Raw genomic sequence first — 20,848 nt, 5'->3', positions numbered from 1 at the left:
ATCATATTTGTGATAACAAATTGGCTAAACATGTTGTGTTTAGGTCACCTAGACTATATTAACCTACCCAGAACTTAATTTCTTGTTGTGACATGAACTACCATACCTCCCAAATATTTTTTACATTTTATATAAACATTAGACAAATTTATTCTAGTAGTAATACACACAAACCATACAACTTGTACACAACAAAACACATCCATCATCACATGTACCGAACTTAAAAAAATCCAAAACCCTGTTGAACTTAGTCACTTACGTTACGTATCAAAACAGAATCTCCATGTGCTTTCACTAGAATAAACCCTTTTAAGTTTATCCATTATTTAAACAACAACAATTATTTTTCCACTTTACTTTCCTGTTTACATAACAACCAACGACTATCTTCATCTCCATTAACACACACAAAATCAGGTCAAAATATCAACAATGACGTCACTCTCAATCTCCATGATTCTTGCATCAGTTCTGTTCGCGGGATTGTTGACCGCTGTACAAGTCAACGGCGACAGCGCAGTTGAATTGGTGGCGACTGTTGCTGAACAACGGGAGTTTGATTACTTTGCTTTGGCTGTTCAATGGCCCCCAACTTACTGCACGAAATCGACTAAATGTTGTGATCAAAGCGGCTGTTGCCGAGGGTAATTGATTCATTATTCATTGTTGTTGTTGTTGTTTGACTTTCTTTTTGTGGATATTAGGTTAATGAATCTAGTACTGAACATGATTTGAGTTTTGGATTTAATGTTGTTGAAGTAGTTGACTATTTGATTTGGTTGGTGCATATAAGATGTTATTATGGGATTTGTTTGATGTTGTATAGATTGGGATATTTTATCCGATTTTTGAAAGGTGTTTTTCGGTTATTATAGAGTAATTTTAGGTTAATCTTGATGGGTATGAGTGAAGTCGGATCATTGGATACGGGTCGGACTGATTACAATACGGGTCAATAAATGGGTCACTAGGAAGCTTCTTGATTTCTTCACGCGTTTTATGAGGTAGTTTTGTTTATGCAAGTTGCGGGTCAAACGAATGTGGGATGGCTGCAGGTATTTTAGGAGATAGTGTGATATAGTGTTAGCGAGTTAGGGGTTGTTTGGCAACTTCTGAATGGTTAAGTGCTGAACGAGTAAGAGGTCTGAACCATTAAGAGCCAGTATAATGCTTAATCATTCAGAGGCAAATGTCTGACCAATTCAGAGGTAAATGTCTGAACCATTCAGACATTTGCTCGCGAAACAAACAGTCTGAACCATTAAGTAAGTGCTGAACCAGTAAGAGGTCTGAACCATTAAGAGCCCCATTAAGAGGTAAACAAACAGCCCCTTAGTGTATCTTGGGTCTATTAATGTAATTTTGTAACAAATGAAAAGTGGGAGTTCGAGCATAAAGTTAATCCGTGTGTTGAGTTGTCTTCTTTGTGTATTTAAGCTTGAACCCCAACGGTTATAGTTAAAATGTTTTTGATGTGCTGGATCTTTAATGTGATGAGAACACATTAGAGAATCAACTGAAGCATTGATGTTATCATTGCTTGAAAACGATCCGCTAGACAATAGGGGTATAGGGCTAGTTACAATTCTTGTTGGTGTAGAATTGAGTAGAGGCGATGCTTGTTACATGATTTTAGCTAAATTATCTCAAGCTAATAAATAAACTTATTTTAATTTATTTTTACAAAGTTGCATTCGAATACGAGGACTATGTTGACGATGAACTTATTTCATACTACTTTCTTGTGTTTTTTTCAGAGAAGATTCTCCAACGTGGTTCACAATCCGTAAGATTTCTATACAAAATTTCCATTTTTTCTTTATATACTGAACGCGTGAGTAACCCTAACCTCTATGCTGATTTATATCTTGGACTGCAGACGGACTATGGCCAGATTACAACGATGGATCATGGCCATCGTGTTGTTCAGGTCCCGCTTTTGATGAAACAGAGGTATACATTTATATTAGAGTAAATTACGTTTTTGGCCCCTGTGGTTGTATTACTTTTACTATATTAGCCCAAAATAAGAATTTTTAACATATCTGCCCCTATGGTCTCTATAACTAACTATTTTGGCCCCTAAGTCTAACCATTTTAGCCCCCATGGTCTCTATAACTAACCATTTTGGCCCCCATGATGTCTAGACTTAGGGGCCAAAATGGTTAGTTATAGAAACCATGGGGGCAGATATGTTAAAAATACTTACTTTGGGCTAATATAGTAAAAGTGATATAACCACAGGGGCCAAAAACGTAATTTACTCTTTAACAGTTGCATTAAGAATTAACCTTAAAAGTATGTATACAGTTATCTGACGATGCATTATTGTTGTTCCAATCTGTAGATTTCTTCATTGCTTAATGTTTTGGACAAGTATTGGCCAACACTAAGTTGCAGTAAAGCTTCAACATGCCATAACAAAAAGGGACTGTTTTGGGCTCATGAGGTTGCTTTAATGATTTTAGCTATATGATTTTGTTTGATTTTACTAACTGATCATAACTAAAATAAAAAATAAAAAAAAAAAAAACTAACTAGACTTCCTTTTGTTTTCTCATGCGCGATTGGGTCACGCTGATTCTCAGTGGGGTAAGCATCTTCCCTCCAGCTGCAGTACTTCTTCCTTGAATCTACAAACACAAAAAACATATTTTTGTTCAGTCGAAATCACATAAGTTATTTGATTCTATGAATTTAATTTCATGTGCTGTTAGTAGATTTTTGCTTTGCCAACGAAATGGCATTCTTTTTACTCTTTTCCTTTTTTTTAATGCTTTACTGATGTCACTTTATTTGCAGAGAAACATGGTACATGTTCCTCCGCAGTAACAGGCGATGAATATAGCTATTTCGTGACAGCCCTCAATTTGTATTTCAAATATAATGTCACGGTAAGTTTTTTTTTTTTTTTTTTTTTTTTTTTTTGGGGGGGGGGGGGGTGTGTTAATATAATAATTCATAAAAAATCAGCCAGTTAAAGATATATATACTTATAAATAAATGGAGAAATATAAATAATAAGCTCATCATATCTTTTTACATGCTTATTATTATTAGAGGAGATTATTTTTCGTACCATTTATTAATAAATATGAAGTTTCTTATGTTTTTAGGAAGTTCTTTTTGACGCTGGATATGTACCTTCGAATTCTGAGATGTACCCGTCAGGTGGCATTACTGCTGCTATTGAAAACGCTTTCCATACAACCCCTCAATTGGTCTGCTTAAAGGGTGCTTTAGAAGAAGTCCGTTTGTGTTTAACAAAGGATTTCAAGGTTTGTTATCATAAACACATATTTCACTAGATTAATTACTTCTGATTTTTTGTGTGTTAATATATACGTGCAGTTTCGAGACTGTGTCGCAGCTAGCGATTGTCCTGAGTATGTGAGCTTACCGACATTTGCATCCTTGGGTAAGCTTACTCATATTTAGTCATAAAAGCTTTTCTTATACAACACATATGTCAACAAAAATCTAAAATCTTTGAATGTGACATAATGAGTAATATGTCAAAATGGGTAACGTTTTGGTACGGGTTGGGGCACGTGAGATCGGGCTGACTAGAAACACTTTTTATGTATAATTTGTATTAAATATGATTAGGAAGTTGTATACCGATAATATGGTTAGTTAAACATAGTTTGAAATGCATTTTATTGTTTTTGTAATATTTTTAGCTAATTCCACCCTTTGCTTTTCCAATTGTAGATGCCACCAAGCCTGCGGGTCGATTGATATCTGGCGCTGAGTCCTCTTGAATCATTTGCGTAATGGATGTATTTCATAACCTTCCCTATTTATCTGTTGGTGTTCTATTTTATAGTTGTAGAATACCAGTTTCATTGATTAAGAAGTCAAAGGAGATGGTGACAGCACCTCCATTGATGTACATTTGAGTACTGAAGTCAAGGTTCCTGAATTAATAATTTTATATATCACATGGTTCAATTGTTTCATATCATTTTGTTTTTTTCTTTTTACCAATGGCATGGAAACCATCAGGAACACATGGACCGTATTGGCGTATTTGCGTCCGTTGGTGCAAGGTGCCTTTATCTTTTGGTGTACAGCCACCGGCACAAATTTAGAGAAATTTGTGCTATAGGCGCAAAAGTGGCCGTAATCTGTGTCAATTTGCGCAAATGCGAACAATCTTGGCAGTGGGGCGTTAAATGGGTCACATCGTAGGTAGGCGGTCAAAACCTCATGAACCAAAAAATCATGGCACATGTGAACATGAGCAATGCATTACATGAATACGACCCGTTTAATAAAAAATTTTCCTTTTATTAAATTTTTTTCAGAATATTAGCACTTGAAAGTTACAAAAGAAAAAAAATATGAATGTGTAAAAAACAATTATATATGTGAAGCCCATGTTTTTTAAATCTGTTTTTATTAAGCCCAACAAATCTTATGAATTTACATATCATATGTAATGATTTAACTAAATTGATTGTGTTTAGTTAGATTAATTAGTTTAAAATTTTTGTTTTAGTAATACGTCATATATTTGTACACGTTAAAATTACAAACGATAATTTGTGTTGAAATCTTTTAGTATTAGATTAGAATAACTAAATTTTGTGACGTTTTAAAACGGTAAATACCATAACAAACCAATACCGATCGAACCGTCACATCCCCGCAACAACGCATGACCTACTGTAATTCATTATTCTGCATCATAATTTTGAATTTGGTTCATTAAATTTCTCTAATTCGTGTACAAATCAATTTTCATTCCCAATCATTTAGTTCTTTTTAGAACTGGTAAATTTTAGGGGTGCTAAACCAGTCGTGTTTGCGGGTTAGCGGGTTCAACCCAACCCGAACCTGACCCGAATATTCACACATTGACCCAAACCCGACCCGTTCAACCCAAATTTTTTATTTTATATATTTTTTCAGCAGATTAATATATTAAAATTAACATCTACTACAAAAAAAAAACACAAATTTATATAATAAAATTACATTAAAATCATAAAATCTTATGTAAATTTCCTTTTTTAGTTACAATTATAGCATAAAATACACAACAAATTTAATTTATAACATAAAACATATTGTAAAAAAGAATAATATAATAGAAATAGGTTGAACGGGTCAACCCGGTCGGGTGGGTTTGACCCGAACCTGACCTGTTTAGCTAAACGGGTTCGCGGGTTCAACCTGAAACTGACCCGGCCCCGTTTAGACTAAACCCAAACCCGCGAATTTCGTCTTAGGTTCGTGTCATGTTTTCAAGTCGTGTCCAAAAATTCACACCCCTAGTAAATTTATTTAAGAGTAAACTGCAGTTTTACACCCTGAGGTTAGGGGTCATTGGCATGTCTACCCCCCTAAGGAAATAATTGCAATTTTACCCCCCACTGTTTGACCTTATGTCGCACTTTTACCCCCGGGCGTCAAAATGGGTAACAGAACTGTTAAGTCTAAGTTGAAATGACTATATTACCCTTACATTTTACCCCCCCAACATTCCTGTTAAGTCGCACAATTACCCCCCACTGGTAAATTACTAATTTGTCCTTTTCTATTACCCCCTGTACTTTGTGTTAACACACAACATTACCCCCTGAAATTTACAAAACCCTTCCCGCCAAAATCAAATACCTGTTCTTTGATCTAAAACCTAACAAGCAAATACCTGTTCTTTGAATACGTAATCTGAAACGTAACAATATCTGAAACCTAACAAGCAATGACTCCAAAACTAGTAAATTACTAATTCTGAACCTGTTCTAACAATTTTACATTTATATGCAATCATTTATTTCTATAAGGTGTTCAAACCAACAAGCAAATACTTGTTCAACCAGTGGGAACAAAACAATCATACCTGCAATGTCAACATAATGAGTGTATACATCCAGAATCATAATTGCAGTACATAAGTGTATACATCCAGAATCTGATTAAGCCACTGTTGAGTGTGCTGCACAATTTGCAGCACATAAGTGTATACATCATCAACCAGGTCAACATAATGAGTGTATACATGATCAACCAGGGTGTGTTCTATGGCCAGTACAATTTGCAGCACATAAGTGTGCTGCTAATGTGAACTTATGGCACTGTTGAGTATGCTGCTAATGTCAACATAATGAGTGTAAACAAGCTGCAAATGCATACAATCAAACAAGCTGCAAATGCATACAATCAAACAAGCTGCAAAACATAATGAGTGTGCTGCTATTTCATTCACACTGATTAAGCACACCCTGCAAATGCACATGATTAAGCACACTGATTAAGCATTCACGCTGATTAAGCACACCCTGCAAATGCACATGATTAAGCACACTGGTTAAGCACATGATTATGCCCAAACTGTGACCAACCTACAACCAGTGTGTCTTATGCCCAAACTCTGTTCAACTTATGCCTACAACCTGCAAATGCACATGAGTGTGCTCCTAATTTTTATCAAACATAATGTCAACAAAAGCTAAATAAGTTAAGTTAGGTTAACCTACATATTACACAAAAGGTTCGATTAAGTTAAGTTAACCTACATATTACACATAAGCTAAATAACATCCATCCGCTCAACTCTCCGGTGGTAGATGGAAGTTGAGGACAGGCCTCCCAAACACGGAGACCACCAGGTGGAGCACCAAAGATGAGCTTGATAAGCTCATCGTCAGGACAACTGTAGGAAAACCAACAGTGAACCAAATCAGACCCTAAACCCTGTTTTATAACATGATAATGACTAAATCTGACACTGATTAACTAACATTGGCCGATTATACCTTTGGTGTGGCGGATGATATAGCGGATTATCCAAAAGACCGGCATTTCCACTGAGAATGAAGCTAGCGGCTGTGGTTGTTGTGATCCGACGAGGAGAAGAATGATCGGACGAGGAGCAGAATGATCGGAAGAGGAGATGTCGTCGTCACCGTCGCCGTCGCCGGAGAGACACGGATCGCCGGAGAAGAAGGTAAGGTCGATGGTGGGAAGGTTGGGGGGTAATTCTGCGGTGGTATGATTCTTATAGGGGGTGGTGTATCAAATAAGCTTGACATAAGAGCAAAATGACATTTATACCCTTTGACCGTCAGGTTATTATGTTGACTGGTTACCCATTTTGACGCCGGGGGGTAAAAGTGCGACATAAGGTCAAACAGTGGGGGGTAAAATTGCAATTATTTCCTTAGGGGATAGACATGCCAATGACCCCTAACCTCAGGGTGTAAAATTGCAGTTTACTCTTTATTTAAGGCCCCCCTTATTCCCACACCCCCTAGATCTTATTTTCACATCCCTAGTGTATACGGGCCGTATACAAAATATACGGCCCGTATAGAATGTTTTTGAATAGGAAAATGCGCAGAGAATGTTTTTTTTGATTTTATTATATACGGCCCGTATATAGTTATACGAGCCGTATACAAGTGTATACGATCTATAAAAAGTATACGGCTCAATGGATTTATTTCTAAGGTTTTTGATGTTTACCAAATGTATACGGGCCGTATAACTGTATACGGGCCGTATAGATTGATGTTTTTCAATTATCACGTTTTTTCCCGTAAAAACACCATCATTCTAGGGTTTCTAAACTCTTCATCACCTTTAAACAACGTTGATCGGAACACGCCGCTTAAATCGGAGCACAAGTAGAGTAACGTTACCGATCAGTCCGTTGATCAAGTAACTAGCAGAAGAACCCGACACAAACAAGTTCTCCACAGTTTGTTATTCAGATCTCTATTCGGTCATCTTTCCAAACTACAAGACACGATAACTTTAAACTTTATAGTGTGTGATTTGACCAAGAGGTGATTTGCTACTTTTAATAAGCTGTCTTTTGTGAAATACAATCCGCAATCTTTTATGACTATGGGAAACACAAGTTTTCTTTTTGAGCTTGATGGATGTCCGTTGTCTCAGTTGAGGCGGGCATTGTTTAAATCTCAATATAAGTAGATGTTACGTGTAACTTCATTAAACCAAGAACAAAGCCTATTTCGAAACACATGTGTTCGTATCAGCGTTGTTTATCACCCTGTGTGAGCATTGGAAACCCGACAAACAGTCTTGACAACTGTGACAGCTTAGCTATCTGTGTGTGTCATATCCATCCTGTTATAGCAATCGATATGATTAATTTTACTGATTCGATTCCGATCAGTCTCCAAATCATGGAAAGTTGTTGTTGTTATTGTGTCTATCTCGGTTGTTCAGTACTTTCGTGATAATAAAACAAGAAATAATCAAACGGCTTCCAGTAAAATCACTGATTCGATTCCGGTCAGTCTCCAAATAATGGAAAGCTGTTGTTGTTATTGTGCCTATCTCGGTTGTTCAGTACTTTCGTGATAATAAAACAAGCAGACATTGATTTTGCCAAGATTGAAGGAAAGAATCTGGCCATAAGTGTTGTGGATTCTCAGCGTTATTCGAATGTAAGTGGATTGGGTTCTGCTAGTTATTCGGAATGTTTCGAATCGTCACAGAAGACGTGTCGGGTTCAACTCTCCTATATCAACATACTCTTCTCCAGACGCTTCTCCAGACGCTTAGTTGTTACGAATGACAACTTGAGGGGTCTAGTTAACTTTCAGAAACCAATGCAAAACCCTCACCCTCAAAATCAACCAGAAAGCAAAGGAAAAAGTGCAGATAATGGCTGATGGTTCTTCGTTGAGGAAACCAAATGTAGACGGAAATGATAGGCCTGGTAACCGGAAGAGAAATGTAACGCCCGGCTCTTTTGTACTTCCCATTTATAGAAAGTTTTGTTCGTATTTCTATTTTCGGAAACCTTGTATTCTTGTAATCGCTCCTTTCATTGTAATCATTATCAAACCGAGACATGGGTCATTAATGAAGCTTGTATTTTGTTACATTTATGTTATACACACTCTATGTATGCTCGTATGTTCGACTTCGTGAATCAATCAAGGTCTAATCGTTATTCTTGGAAACTATGTGCGAAACTTGTAATTAATCTAAACTTATGCATTGAACGTCTTTTGAACGAGAACGATACTTGGTTATGACATTTATACGCTTAAACATACTTTGGTTATGATCATCATCCTTAACTACACCTTATACTATGCTTTTATATCAGAACAAGTCCCTAAACTCTCAACTTTGCACCTAAAGGAACCAAATATAAACTTCAGGGGCCTAAGTGTAATAAAACGAAAGTCAGACAAACCTACCCGCCGCGCGACGCGAGGGGGCTAGGCGTCACGCGACGCCCCTGTTTCGGCAGACTTGTGTTTCTTTGAGCTGCATGCACGAAATCCCATTAATCTAACCCACCCAATCACCTTTAATCCACCTCTAATCACCTCCAATCATCTTCTAACTCATCCATTATAAATACCCACCTTCTCCAACCCATTTGACACTTTCACAACTCTCTAATCTTCACAAATTCACTCTCATTCTGCAGTAAATCTGAGTTTTGGACAGATTCTTGTAACTTCACTAAAGTGAGTGTAACTTGCTCATTTCTTAACCAAATCACTTGGTTCTTCTTCCTATTGCTTTGTTATGTCCTTGGGTTTGAATCCTTGGTTTTTCCTTGGAAGAATCATGCTTGGATTTGCCCTAAAATGGACTAAAACTTTCTATTTTGTTTATTATTAATCAACAACTTGTTATTTCTTATCCAACTTGTGTCTAACACATCTCACACCAATGTCCTAATGCTTACAACCTCTCCTATGGTTGGGTAAGCTTAAAAACATGGTTGAGACACTTAAAATCAGAGGATTAAACCTCATAAACTTGGTGTTTTGATTAGGGTTTTAACCCACAAGTCATGTCAAACTTAGACTTTGATGCATGAGTGATTATGGAACAACTTGGGTTGTCCAAACATACAATCCTCACATGATTTGATGATTTCTCTTAGCTTAGTTCATTTACATACTTGTATAAACCTTAGTTCGTGACCCTCCTTGGTTGTTTTTACATCAAGTGTAGTAGTGAACATCTAAGGGGTATCTAAATGGAAGCTTGTCTTCCTACCCCATACATGACATCTATGACATAACTTGAGGTACCTAAATGAAGAATAAACCTTCTACCTCTTACTTGAATATCTAAAATATATATATTCTACAAGTTAAATAATATATATGTACATACACCTCTTTGATAATCATCTAAGGACCTAAACCTTGCCATGATTCTTATGAGTGTCCAACTCATGAAATCATTATAATCCTTGTGGTTACAAGTGTCATGCAAGTGTTAAAGGGAAGATGAGTATTTTGATATTGTATTCTATTACATTTTCGTGTCACCTTAATTCCGAATCTTCCGAACTCCCCAAACTCATACGCTTTGTTTCTTTGTGTAGAAGAACAAGGTGCTCCAACTAGCTAACTCAACCACCAACTTGCTCTCGGATTCTCAAGTTTAAAGACTTGCAAACCGTGAGTATACTCGTATTCCCCTCTTTTTACTTTTAACACTTTTGGGGTGTAACATGTTTATCTATCAACAAACTTACACATGAACATTTTGCTTAAACACATGAACATTCCTATAACATGCTTGTATACGTGATGGCTTGATGCTTTAAACTTGGATTTATCTTATGTGTCGAATTTATCATTAACTTCGTACGAGCCAAACCGTGACATATGTAGCGCTATAGGATTAACGACCCGCCTCTACTGAAACTTTGGTTATGTCATGAGCAAGTTGCGTTTTCTTGGTTTGATATGTTAGACACATGCCATTATTAATGTTTATCTTGAATCGCATGCTTGCTATGAGGGATGGTTCACACTTTTATCTTATGCTATGTATGTACCAAACTTGTATACTCGCCTTTGCTTTTGCATTGAATTGTATTTTAAACATGTTACAGGTTGATGAAATGAAAGAGGTAGCACGATGCCTAGATACACACTTTAGACGTTAGGTTTAATATGTTGTATCGAATTTTGGTTATGTTAGTTTGTTATTTTGATTAAACTTGTTGTTATTTGGGATCTTGTATTGATGACTACTTGAAGTTTGGAAATGAAATTTGGATTATAAAATTATTGTCACAAATAGCGTTATGATGTCTCGAGCAATCTTCACACTTCGTCTCATCCCGATGTTTCCGCCATTGGTTGGGGTGTGACAAGAAAAAACCCTTGTGTGTTGACGAAGCTGACAAACACATTGGTATTTTCTCAAAATGTGCAAACTTGAAGAATCTCACTTCATTACGTATGTGCTTGTGCTGTAGAAACCGGTGATGAATTTGTGTATCTAAATCAGGTTCTCTGCCTTAGATCGGTCATTCCTTGTGATACATGAACGTTGTATTCTTGTCTTTCAGAGAGTTGTTATTGAAAGAGGTTCTCTGCCTTAGATCGGTCATTCCTTATACTCTTCAGTTAAAAAAAATTAACGGAAGTTCATTGAGTACCAACATGTTGATGTTGATAGGTAGGATTATTGTATACCAATTACGTAGGTAAGATTATTATTTACCAACGGGACAAAGGTTGGTTTATTAAAAACCAATTTTCCTAATAAATATGAAGTTTCTTATGTTTTCAGGAAGTTCTTTTTGACGCTGGATATGTACCTTCAAATTCTGAGATGTACCCATCAGGTGGCATTATTGCTGCTATTGAAAATGCTTTCCATACAACCCCTCAATTGGTCTGCTTAAAGGGCGCTTTAGAAGAAGTCCGTTTGTGTTTAACAAAGGATTTCAAGGTTTGTCATCGTTTTGTTACAATAGATCTTTATCATAAACCCATAGTTCTCTAGATTAATTACTTCTGATTTTTGTGTGTTAATGTACTTGCAGTTTCGAGACTGCGTTGCAGCTAGCGATTGTCCTGAGTATGTGAGCTTACCAGCATTTGCATCCTTAGGTAAGCTTACTCGTATTTAGTCATAACAGCTTTTCTTATACAACACATATGTGAACAAAAATCTAAAATCTTTGGTGACATAATGAGTAATATGTCAAAATGGATAACGTTTTGGTACGGGTTGGGCTTGGGGCACGTGAGATCGGGCTGACTAGAAACACTTTTTATGTATAATTTGTATTAAATATGTTTAGGAAGTTGTATACCGATAATATGGTTAGTTAAACATAGTTTGAAATGCATTTTATTTTTTGTAATTTTTTTAGCTAATTCCACCCTTTGCTTTTCCGTTTGTAGATGCCACCAAGCCTGCGGGTCGATTGATATCTGGCGCTGAGTCCTCTTAAATCATTTGCGTAATGGATGTATTTCATAACCTTCCGTATTTATCTGTTGGTGTTCTATTTTATAGTTGTAGAATACCACTTTCATTGATTAAGAAGTCAAAGGAGATGGTGACAGTACCTCCATTGATGTACATTTGAGTACTGAAGTCAAGGTTCCTGAATTAATAATTTTATATATTACATGGTTCAAATGTTTCATATCATATTGTTTTTTCTTCTTTTTACCAAAGGCATGGAAACCATCAGGAACACATGGACCGTATTGGCGTATTTGTGTCCGTTGGCGCAAGGTGCCTTTATCTTTTGGTGTACAGCTACCAGCACAAAACTTAGAGAAATTTGTGCTATAGGCGCAAAAGTGGCCGTAATCTGTGTCAATTTGCGCAAATGCAAACAATCTTGGCTGTGGGGCGTTAAATGGGTCACATCGTAGGTAGGCGGTCAAAACAACATGAACAAAAAAATCATGACACATGTGAATATGAGTAATGCATGACATGAATACGACCCGTTTAATAAAAAATTTTCCTTTTATTAATTTTTTTTCAGAATATTAGCACTTGAAAGTTAAAAAAGAAAAAAAATATGAATGTGTATAAAACAATTATATATGTGAAGCCCATGTTTTTTTTAATCTGTTTTTATTAAGCCCAACAAATCTTATGAATTTGCATATCATATGTAATGATTTAACTAAATCCGATTTTTTTTTACAAAGCAATGGCAGGTAGTCGGGCAACAAGTTGCGCCGCCACCCCCTTTTGAATAGAAAAACCAATTCTACTAAATACAAAGTTTAAAACCTTTAGCGACGAAGAATTACTATTAACGACTTTTTGAACCCGGTTCAAAAGTCGCACAGCGTCAGGAGCGAGACCACCAAAGGTATCAAACGCAAACTGGACAAACACATGTTGATTCTCCAGGCAGGCTTTCTCATGTTTTGCCACTTTGCTCGCCTCTGCCTTTAGCACCGCTTGCCCTACGACAAAGCCCTTGTCCTTGAGCCCGACAAGGGGGAGACTGTCACAGCCCTAAAATCCACGCGCGGAGTACCACCGCTTGGAGGCGTGACATGACCAGGATCAAGCCACCAATCATATCGAACATATAAGTAAATAGTAACGTAAATGTATCAACCCACAATACGAAAGGTGTTCAAATAACATAGTTTAAGTAGCGGAAGCATAGTATAAAAATCCAACGGAATTATTAAGTTTTCAAATGTCATAAATGTTTAGCAAAACATCCACGATCCATGTCCACAACGACTGTGCCTCCCGTGCAAGCTCCATGTACCTAAGGTCCTGCAAGGCATGTAACAGAGAGTCAACAACTAGTTGAGCGAGTTCACAGTTGGTTCGTTCAGTTATAGTAATCGTATTGTAAAACGTATGTTCGTTTAGTAATCCATGTATCGTATGCATTTGTATCGCAGCCCTCTAGGCATGTGTGCGAAGATTAGTGGGAGTTTCCCAAGTATTCTAGACTAGGTATATTTGTATCGCAGCCCACCCGGCATGTATGCGAAGTTTAGTGTATGGTTCGCAGCCATTCCAGGCATGTGTGAGAAGATTAGTTCTATTATCGCAACCATTCCCGGCGTGTGTGCGAAGAGAAGTATTTGTATCACTAGTCTAGCAGTATCTATCAATAATCCTCCCTCTCCCGAGGCCCATAGTACGTAATCCCGATAATAACTTAAGTACAAGAAATCTTCCAAACCCATTCCCGACCCTGGGAACCCATGCCTTAGTAAGGGTGTGAACTCACCTTGGTTTTGCTCGGCAGATACACAGAAAAGTTCAATTAAGCTATATGGTGGTCAACCACGTCCTACCATGGTTACCATACAAGTTAGGTTCGTATTCAAGTAGTGCACGTATGTTCTACACGTATTATACACAAGTAACGATCATATACACGTATAATCATGGCAGTTCAACAACAGTGCTAGTTCAACAGTACAGTCACGTAAACAAAGTCCAAGTATGCGGCCCAAATGGTTGGGCTCGTAACAGTGTGCAAGTCCAACAGTGTTGTCACACCCCTATTTTCCACGTGTCCCCGGTGGGGGATTCCGTGACGTAGTTGATATCGTCATAGACAAACATACAAAAGTATAAATGCACAGCGGAAGCAAAGAAAGATTTATTTCAACTTAAAATATTGTAATATTCAAGTATCACAAAATAGTCGAAATAGATCCACAGGCAGATCCAAACAAAAAGGAAACTTCATTTCAACAGACTTCATGCATCCTAAGCTTGCGAGACTTCTATGGATGCTTAAGGAGTGACCAGCCTATTACGCGTAGTACCTGCACTTAGCCTTTTTGGAAAATACGTCAGTTTACAATGGTAAATACAATTTAACTGACTCATTTTGAAAATGTTTAAAATTGATTTAAATGCCTGTGGCATAAAACTTTTTATAACTTGGGATAATTATTTGCTTAATAATCTTGTAAAAGAATTACATGTTCGTTATGCGTTCAGTGGCCCGGGTCGTGCCGGGTTAAAGATTAATAGACACACCACTTAATATAATTCCGCCGCAAGACTTCTCTCGACCGACGATTATACTTTAATGAAATGCACTACGGGTGTACGCCTACACCCGTGTGCTAAGGTCGTGGCCATTCTTTGAATGATGCCAAGGATATCCGGGACATGGTCATTAAACCCCCAAAGGCGTTAAATAAACAAAACAGCATTTTTAAACAGGTTAATTTGACAACACTTAGCCATCAACCGGTTAAGGTCAATTCCCCGACCAAGCGGTATTTTATATACCGTACCCCAAGCCCGTATAGGGAAAATAAGTTAAACGTATTTACCTGAGCAAATTTATACAATTTATCCCAGCCGTATACCACCAAGCAAGTACAGATAGCTTTTACTGGGCTCCTAAATCTGGAACGAAGGTTTTTAATAACCTATTAGATTTCTAACGGGTCTTTAATTAAGCCTAAGCCCAGACCGGTTAGTTTTAATCAGAAGAATACGGTTCAAACGCATGACAAAGCGAAGACCGATTTAGGATGTGGTTTTGACTCGACAAGCTTGCATGCTTGTTTAATATGGGTAACTTAAACACATTCTGGAATTTGAGATAAAAACGATATGGTTTGACCCGTTTCGGCTAATATATGCAAACTAGTTACATACGCCGATCCGAACGCGAAAAGTGCGTAACGAGTAACCAATGAATCATGAACAGGTTTCCTAAGTTAGTATGCCCTAAATATGTTGTGATATCAGCAGGATACCTTCCGTTATGCCCCAAATAGTTTTAAACCCAAACTATGCCTTATGAGGGCATTTTGGTCATTTTAAAGGGTGTACAAGGGTTTAAATCATAACCTGAAGTACAGGTCTGATTCAGTAAATATACTTAATTTACTAAGTTATAACAGTAGGGTATCAAACCTAGGTGAATTTTATTACCTTTAACCTTACTATGCACCGTAGGGGCATTTTGGTAATTTCACATGTGCCTAAAAGGTCACTTCTGGAATTCTGAGTTTAAATATTTGCCTACTGTTAAAAATATAAAAACTTACTGAACACATCAGTAGGTATCAACCCTTTATGCTTAAAAAGGTTCTAGTACATACTTATGCGCTTAAAATGCTTAAAAAGGCGATTTAGAGCCATTTTCGGGTTTTCTAAGAAGAGCTTATATTTTTATTATTCCAGAAGGCTCAAAATATTTTATTTATCATTTTAGATCAGTAGAAAAAGGTTTGGGGTCAAAAGGATTTGTAAAACTCATTTTATAGCCCAAAAGGGCAAAACCGGCAATTACCGAATCAAGCCTATACCCCTATGTTATGCTTAGCCTAAAAATAAATAAAAATCTTTAAAAATCCCAAAATATTATTTTATATCAGTAGGTAAGAAGTTTGGTATCAAAAATTGGGTTTAGATAGGATATATGCTAATTACACCGTTTAATTAATAAAAGGCTTTCTAATTACGCTATTGAGCATAACTTCTAATCTAGACCTCAAACTGATGTCAAATTTTAGGGACAAGTTTATAATTCAGTAGTGAAGGTTTCTATCCTTTCACATTTTCAAAAACGTCGTTTTAAGGCCAAAAGGGCATAACGGTCAACGTTTAGGCTTTTAACGGAAACAAGCATGAACTAGGATTTTTATGGAACCAAGTTGTATAACTTTAGAGAGTTATACTAACTTATAATACGGTCCTAATGGAATCCTAAGGCATATCTAAACTAAGCTAAATCGGGTCAGAACTGAAAGTCAAAGCAAAAGTCAACTTTTGCAACTTTCGGTTCCGAACCGGGCCTATACTTAGAATTGTCGGGTTGAACCATGTTTAAACATGTTCAACTAATATTTACCAAGTTATCAAAGTGGCAAAACTGATTTTATGACTTTTATATTAATAGTTATGAGTTTCATTTAAAACTAACCCATTTGACTTTAATTTGACACGACAATTAAACTAAGTAAACGTGGTAATTAGGAGGTGCCCTTTTGAGGGTTTAACACCCACCTAATTACGGTCACGTAGCCATGTTCGTTGCAAACAATGGCTCAGCCATTTGAAAGTCAAAGCGTTTATCGAAAACGCTTGACTTTTCGGCTATAAACGCTAAATAATTAAACTAAGCACGAAAGGGGACTTACAAAGGGTCCAAAGGACTGAGGGAGGTTCTCAAAAGAGTTCAAGATCCTCACAATTCAGAGAGTTTATCAGATTGAAGGAGAGGTGCCAATGAGAGCCAAACATTCAATGGGTATTTATAGGATTTAGAGGACCGTTAGGATCGTTCCTTGATAAATGTGATCAAATCTGGACCGTCCACCTTTACCCCTTGTTTTAGCAATCTATGGCCTGCCCAAAGACTAAAGAAAACCATTTGCAATTGATTAAAACAGCTATAACAGCTGGTAACAGCTGGAAATTAAGTTTCTAAAATGGCAGTTTTGGTCCCTGCATGCTTCTAGCCCCTCTCTGATGCGTTTGAGGCCCGTTAAACCATTTTTAAGGCTATAAAATGATGCCTAAGCATAGGGAATATGAAACATGCTCAAAAATATGCCGGATGTCGGTTCGTTTGGTCGTACGGTCACGTTGTTCGGCTAATTACGACGGAACACGGACGGACGCGAAAAACGGTCCAAATTACGCGACGAGTGGAATTTTATCATGCCACACACTAAAATAAAATATTTTAGTGCTTACATAAATTTTTGGGTGTCCGGGGATATTCAGAATGCGAGATATGCGCAAAAGTGCAAACTTGTGCACTTTTTGACACTTTTAGGCCCTGCATGACATAAAAGTTTATTTTTGCGCACCAAACACCTCTAAGCCTATATCTAAGCTATATAAATAATAAATGGGGTATGTTTAACTCATGTTCATATTCCGGAAGGTCCGTTATCAAACGATTCGACCTCCTTTTGCAGTTTGACGTAATTAGTCCCTTAATTGCGCAAAGTAGCGCGAAATGCCGTTTAATGATATCTAAGCCTTCCATGGCCCATAATAATCATTCCTAAGCATATAATTAAATATTACTACGCTCTTGTTCGCTTAAATGGTCCCCGAATGGCGTATATTCAAAAGTTGACGCTTTAGGCCCCTCTATTGCGCAAACTTGCGCATCTCATCATTTAATAGCATTGAAGCCTCATCTAATCCATATTAGGCATTCTTTAAAGTATTATTAAACATCACGATGCTTCGGGTTTGCTAAAAGGTCATTCAGAGGTATAATTAAACATATTGACACTTTTAGCCCCTCTAACTTGCAAAGTTGCGCGTAACTTTACTTATAGGTATAAAAACCTTAGACGGCCATTATTTGGCATTCCCGAGAGTATAATAAAATATTATGAAGCTCCTGGTTGGTTAAAAGGTCACTCAGAGGTAAGAATTAACATGTTGACGATTTTAACCCTTTATTGCGCAAACTTTCAATTAATTACTCAGACGGCTACACTTGATCAACAAGTGGCTCATTTGTGAGTATAATCATCGTGAGAGGTTATTTAAAAACTTATTTTAGGTTTTCTAACACTTCCAGTCCTTTCATAATCAAAGTTTTTGATTTTTCGAAAAAACTTAGTCCCTTAAATTCAATATTGGACTTTATTAGGGTTTATTACACGTGTCAATACATCATTGGACGTGATTTTATGAGGTGTTACAAGTGTGCATGTGCTCGTGGTCTCGAGTCGAGACTAGAGATCTCGAGTCGAGACAGTGCGGTCTCGAGTTGTAGTCCCGGAGTTCTCGAGTTGCAACAAAGGAGGTCTCGAGTCAAACTTTCATCACTCGAGACTAGGCGGTCTCGAGTCACAACCGGACCCGCAACCATGGTCTCGAGTTGTGTTGTTTGTGTCGGTGTTGTGGTCTCGAGTCGAGACTATGAGTTCTCGACTCGCAACCCGTGTCGAGACTATGCATGTGTAACAGATTTCCTTATTTTCGGCTCCATAATTCCGTAACAATTGCTAACAGTTTTGGCAGTTTCACAATTCAGATCAATCAACATTCAATTCAGAATTCATGCACATTCATATTACCATTATCATCATCAATTCAAGAACAATACCAGTTGGATCATCTAGATTAACAAGTTCTAATACTAACATGCAAATCCTAGATTGTGAACACCAATAATCACGAATCCCTAGTCGAATTTGCACAACAAAACTATCCTATGAGATGCACATCCGAATCGAACTTATTATCACAACCCATCAACGTTAATACTAGCATGAAACCCTAACTGGATTCGATCAACATATGACAATACACAAACATTGATCAACAATCATGTACCATTTACAACTCATCACATAAGACATGTATAACCACATAACATAACATCAACTAATAACAAACACTAACTGGTTGAGAGTGTGTAATGAGGATGATCCGAACACAAGGATCTTCGATGGAAAGGATTTGTTTGCCGTCAAGTTCTAGAGAGAAGGAAGAGAGCTCCTAGGGTTTGTGTGTGTTTGTGGTTTGCAAGTTATGAGGATCAAAGCCTCATAATGGGTATGTTTTACGCACACAAGGGGAATGGGCCGAACCCTTCCGTGGGCTGCCCCCTTGGTCTCGAGTCCAAAAAGAGTGAGCCGAGAGAGAGAAGTGCACGGCCCAAAAGGCTTGTGTGATCGGGCCATAATGTGCGACTAGGTTTATTATACATGCATAATCACAACGCATTCAATTAATCAATCAAGTTCACATAAACACATTCATGTAACACGTAACATTCCACTAAACCATGTATCATGTAATCACATAGAGTCCATATAGGTTAACACGAAATACAAGAGACGGTTCTAAAATACGAGTTGTCACAGTATCCCCAACTTGAAAGAAATTTCGTCCCGAAATTTGGTATGTACTCACTGAGGAATCTAGTTAAGTTGCATGGGTTTCCTGGGGTGTCACATCCTCCCCCCGTTGATCTGGAATTTCGTCCCGAAATTCCGTGGTAGCTTCAGCCTCAGTAGTGGTTGTACTGTTTGCGAATAATTGGGGGTACTTTTGTTTCATCTGATCTTCTCGTTCCCAGGTGAACTCTGGGCCACGACGGGAGTTCCAACGAACTCGAACAAGAAGGATTCTCGTGTTCTTGAGGACCTTGACATCCCGGTCCGTGATTTCGACTGGTTCCTCGACGAATCGCAACTGCTCGTCGATAGTGAGCTCCTTCAAAGGAACTATGAGGGTCTCATCTGACAGACACTTCTTCAGATTCGACACGTGGAAAACGTTGTGAACTGCACCGAGTTCTGCTGGTAGGTTCAGTTTGTAGGCCACTTTGCCTATTCTTTCTATGATTTCGAACGGTCCGACATACCGTGGATTAAGTTTACCCCGTTTGCCAAAGCGAACCACACCCTTCCAGGGTGAGACTTTGAGTAGCACTCGATCCCCAACTTGGAACTCGAGTGGTTTCCTGCGCTTATCAGCGTAACTTTTCTGACGGTCGCGAGCCGCCGCCATGCGTTGTTGTATCTGAGCAATCCGTTCAGTAGCATCAACTACCATTTCTGGACCTGTGATTTGACTATCCCCCACCTCTGCCCAACAGAGAGGTGACCGGCATTTACGTCCGTACAATGCCTCGAATGGAGCGGCTTGGATGCTGGTGTGGTAACTGTTATTGTACGAAAACTCCACTAAAGGGAGATGCTTTTCCCAGCTGTTGCCAAAATCAATAACACATGCCCGAAGCATGTCTTCTAGAGTCTGGATAGTGCGCTCAGACTGCCCATCCGTCTGAGGGTGGTATGCTGTGCTCATGTCTAATCGAGAGCCAAAAGATTTGTGCATTGCTTGCCACAGTTCTAAAGTAAATCATGCATCACGATCCGAAATAATAGAGGTTGGCACCCCGTGCCTTGAGACAACTTCCTTGAGATATACGTCTGCTAGAGTGGAGAACTTGTCTGTTTCCTTAATAGCCAGGAAGTGTGCAGACTTTGTGAGTCGATCCACGATCACCCAAATAGTATCGTTACCCCGCTGAGATCTAGGTAAGCCAGTAACAAAATCCATGAAAATTTCCTCCCATTTCCACTGTGGTATCTTGGGTTACTGAAGTAGGCCTGATGGTTTCTGGTA

General features: G+C 37.9%; 1 protein-coding gene across 3 annotated transcripts; it reads left to right on the top strand.

Annotated features, from left to right (window-relative positions):
- The first annotated feature begins 87 nt into the window (after positions 1-87).
- On the top strand, positions 88-12,398 carry LOC110873449 (ribonuclease 2). Of its 3 annotated transcripts, none has more exons than XM_022122384.2 (9): positions 88-647; positions 1,761-1,789; positions 1,883-1,956; positions 2,352-2,453; positions 2,593-2,596; positions 2,807-2,898; positions 11,549-11,710; positions 11,805-11,871; positions 12,169-12,398. In XM_022122384.2, exons 1-9 carry the CDS (start codon positions 436-438, stop codon positions 12,216-12,218), a joined length of 792 nt encoding a protein of 263 aa, XP_021978076.1. In that variant the 5' UTR covers positions 88-435; the 3' UTR covers positions 12,219-12,398. The 3 variants fall into 3 exon arrangements, with proteins under 3 accessions (XP_021978076.1, XP_021978075.1, XP_021978074.1); XM_022122383.2 differs by lacking the exon at positions 11,549-11,710 and adding an exon at positions 3,121-3,282; XM_022122382.2 differs by lacking the exons at positions 11,549-11,710; positions 11,805-11,871; positions 12,169-12,398 and adding exons at positions 3,121-3,282; positions 3,356-3,422; positions 3,719-3,966.
- The last annotated feature ends 8,450 nt before the right edge of the window (positions 12,399-20,848 follow it).

The sequence above is a fragment of the Helianthus annuus genome, chromosome 8, assembly GCF_002127325.2.
Source record: "Helianthus annuus cultivar XRQ/B chromosome 8, HanXRQr2.0-SUNRISE, whole genome shotgun sequence".
Taxonomy (NCBI): Eukaryota; Viridiplantae; Streptophyta; class Magnoliopsida; order Asterales; family Asteraceae; genus Helianthus; species Helianthus annuus.
The sequence above is the reverse complement of the archived record's forward strand: the minus strand, read 5'-3'. Positions and strand labels throughout refer to the sequence as shown.

Bases quoted from the DNA above. Each gene is read 5' to 3' on its own strand.
- LOC110873449 (XM_022122384.2), top strand. From the start codon at position 436: ATGACGTCACTCTCAATCTCCATGATTCTTGCATCAGTTCTGTTCGCG. The intron at 1,790-1,882 runs GTAAGATTTCTA...CTTGGACTGCAG, and splicing joins TCCAACGTGGTTCACAATCC to ACGGACTATGGCCAGATTAC. The intron at 2,899-11,548 runs GTAAGTTTTTTT...TTATGTTTTCAG, and splicing joins ATTTCAAATATAATGTCACG to GAAGTTCTTTTTGACGCTGG.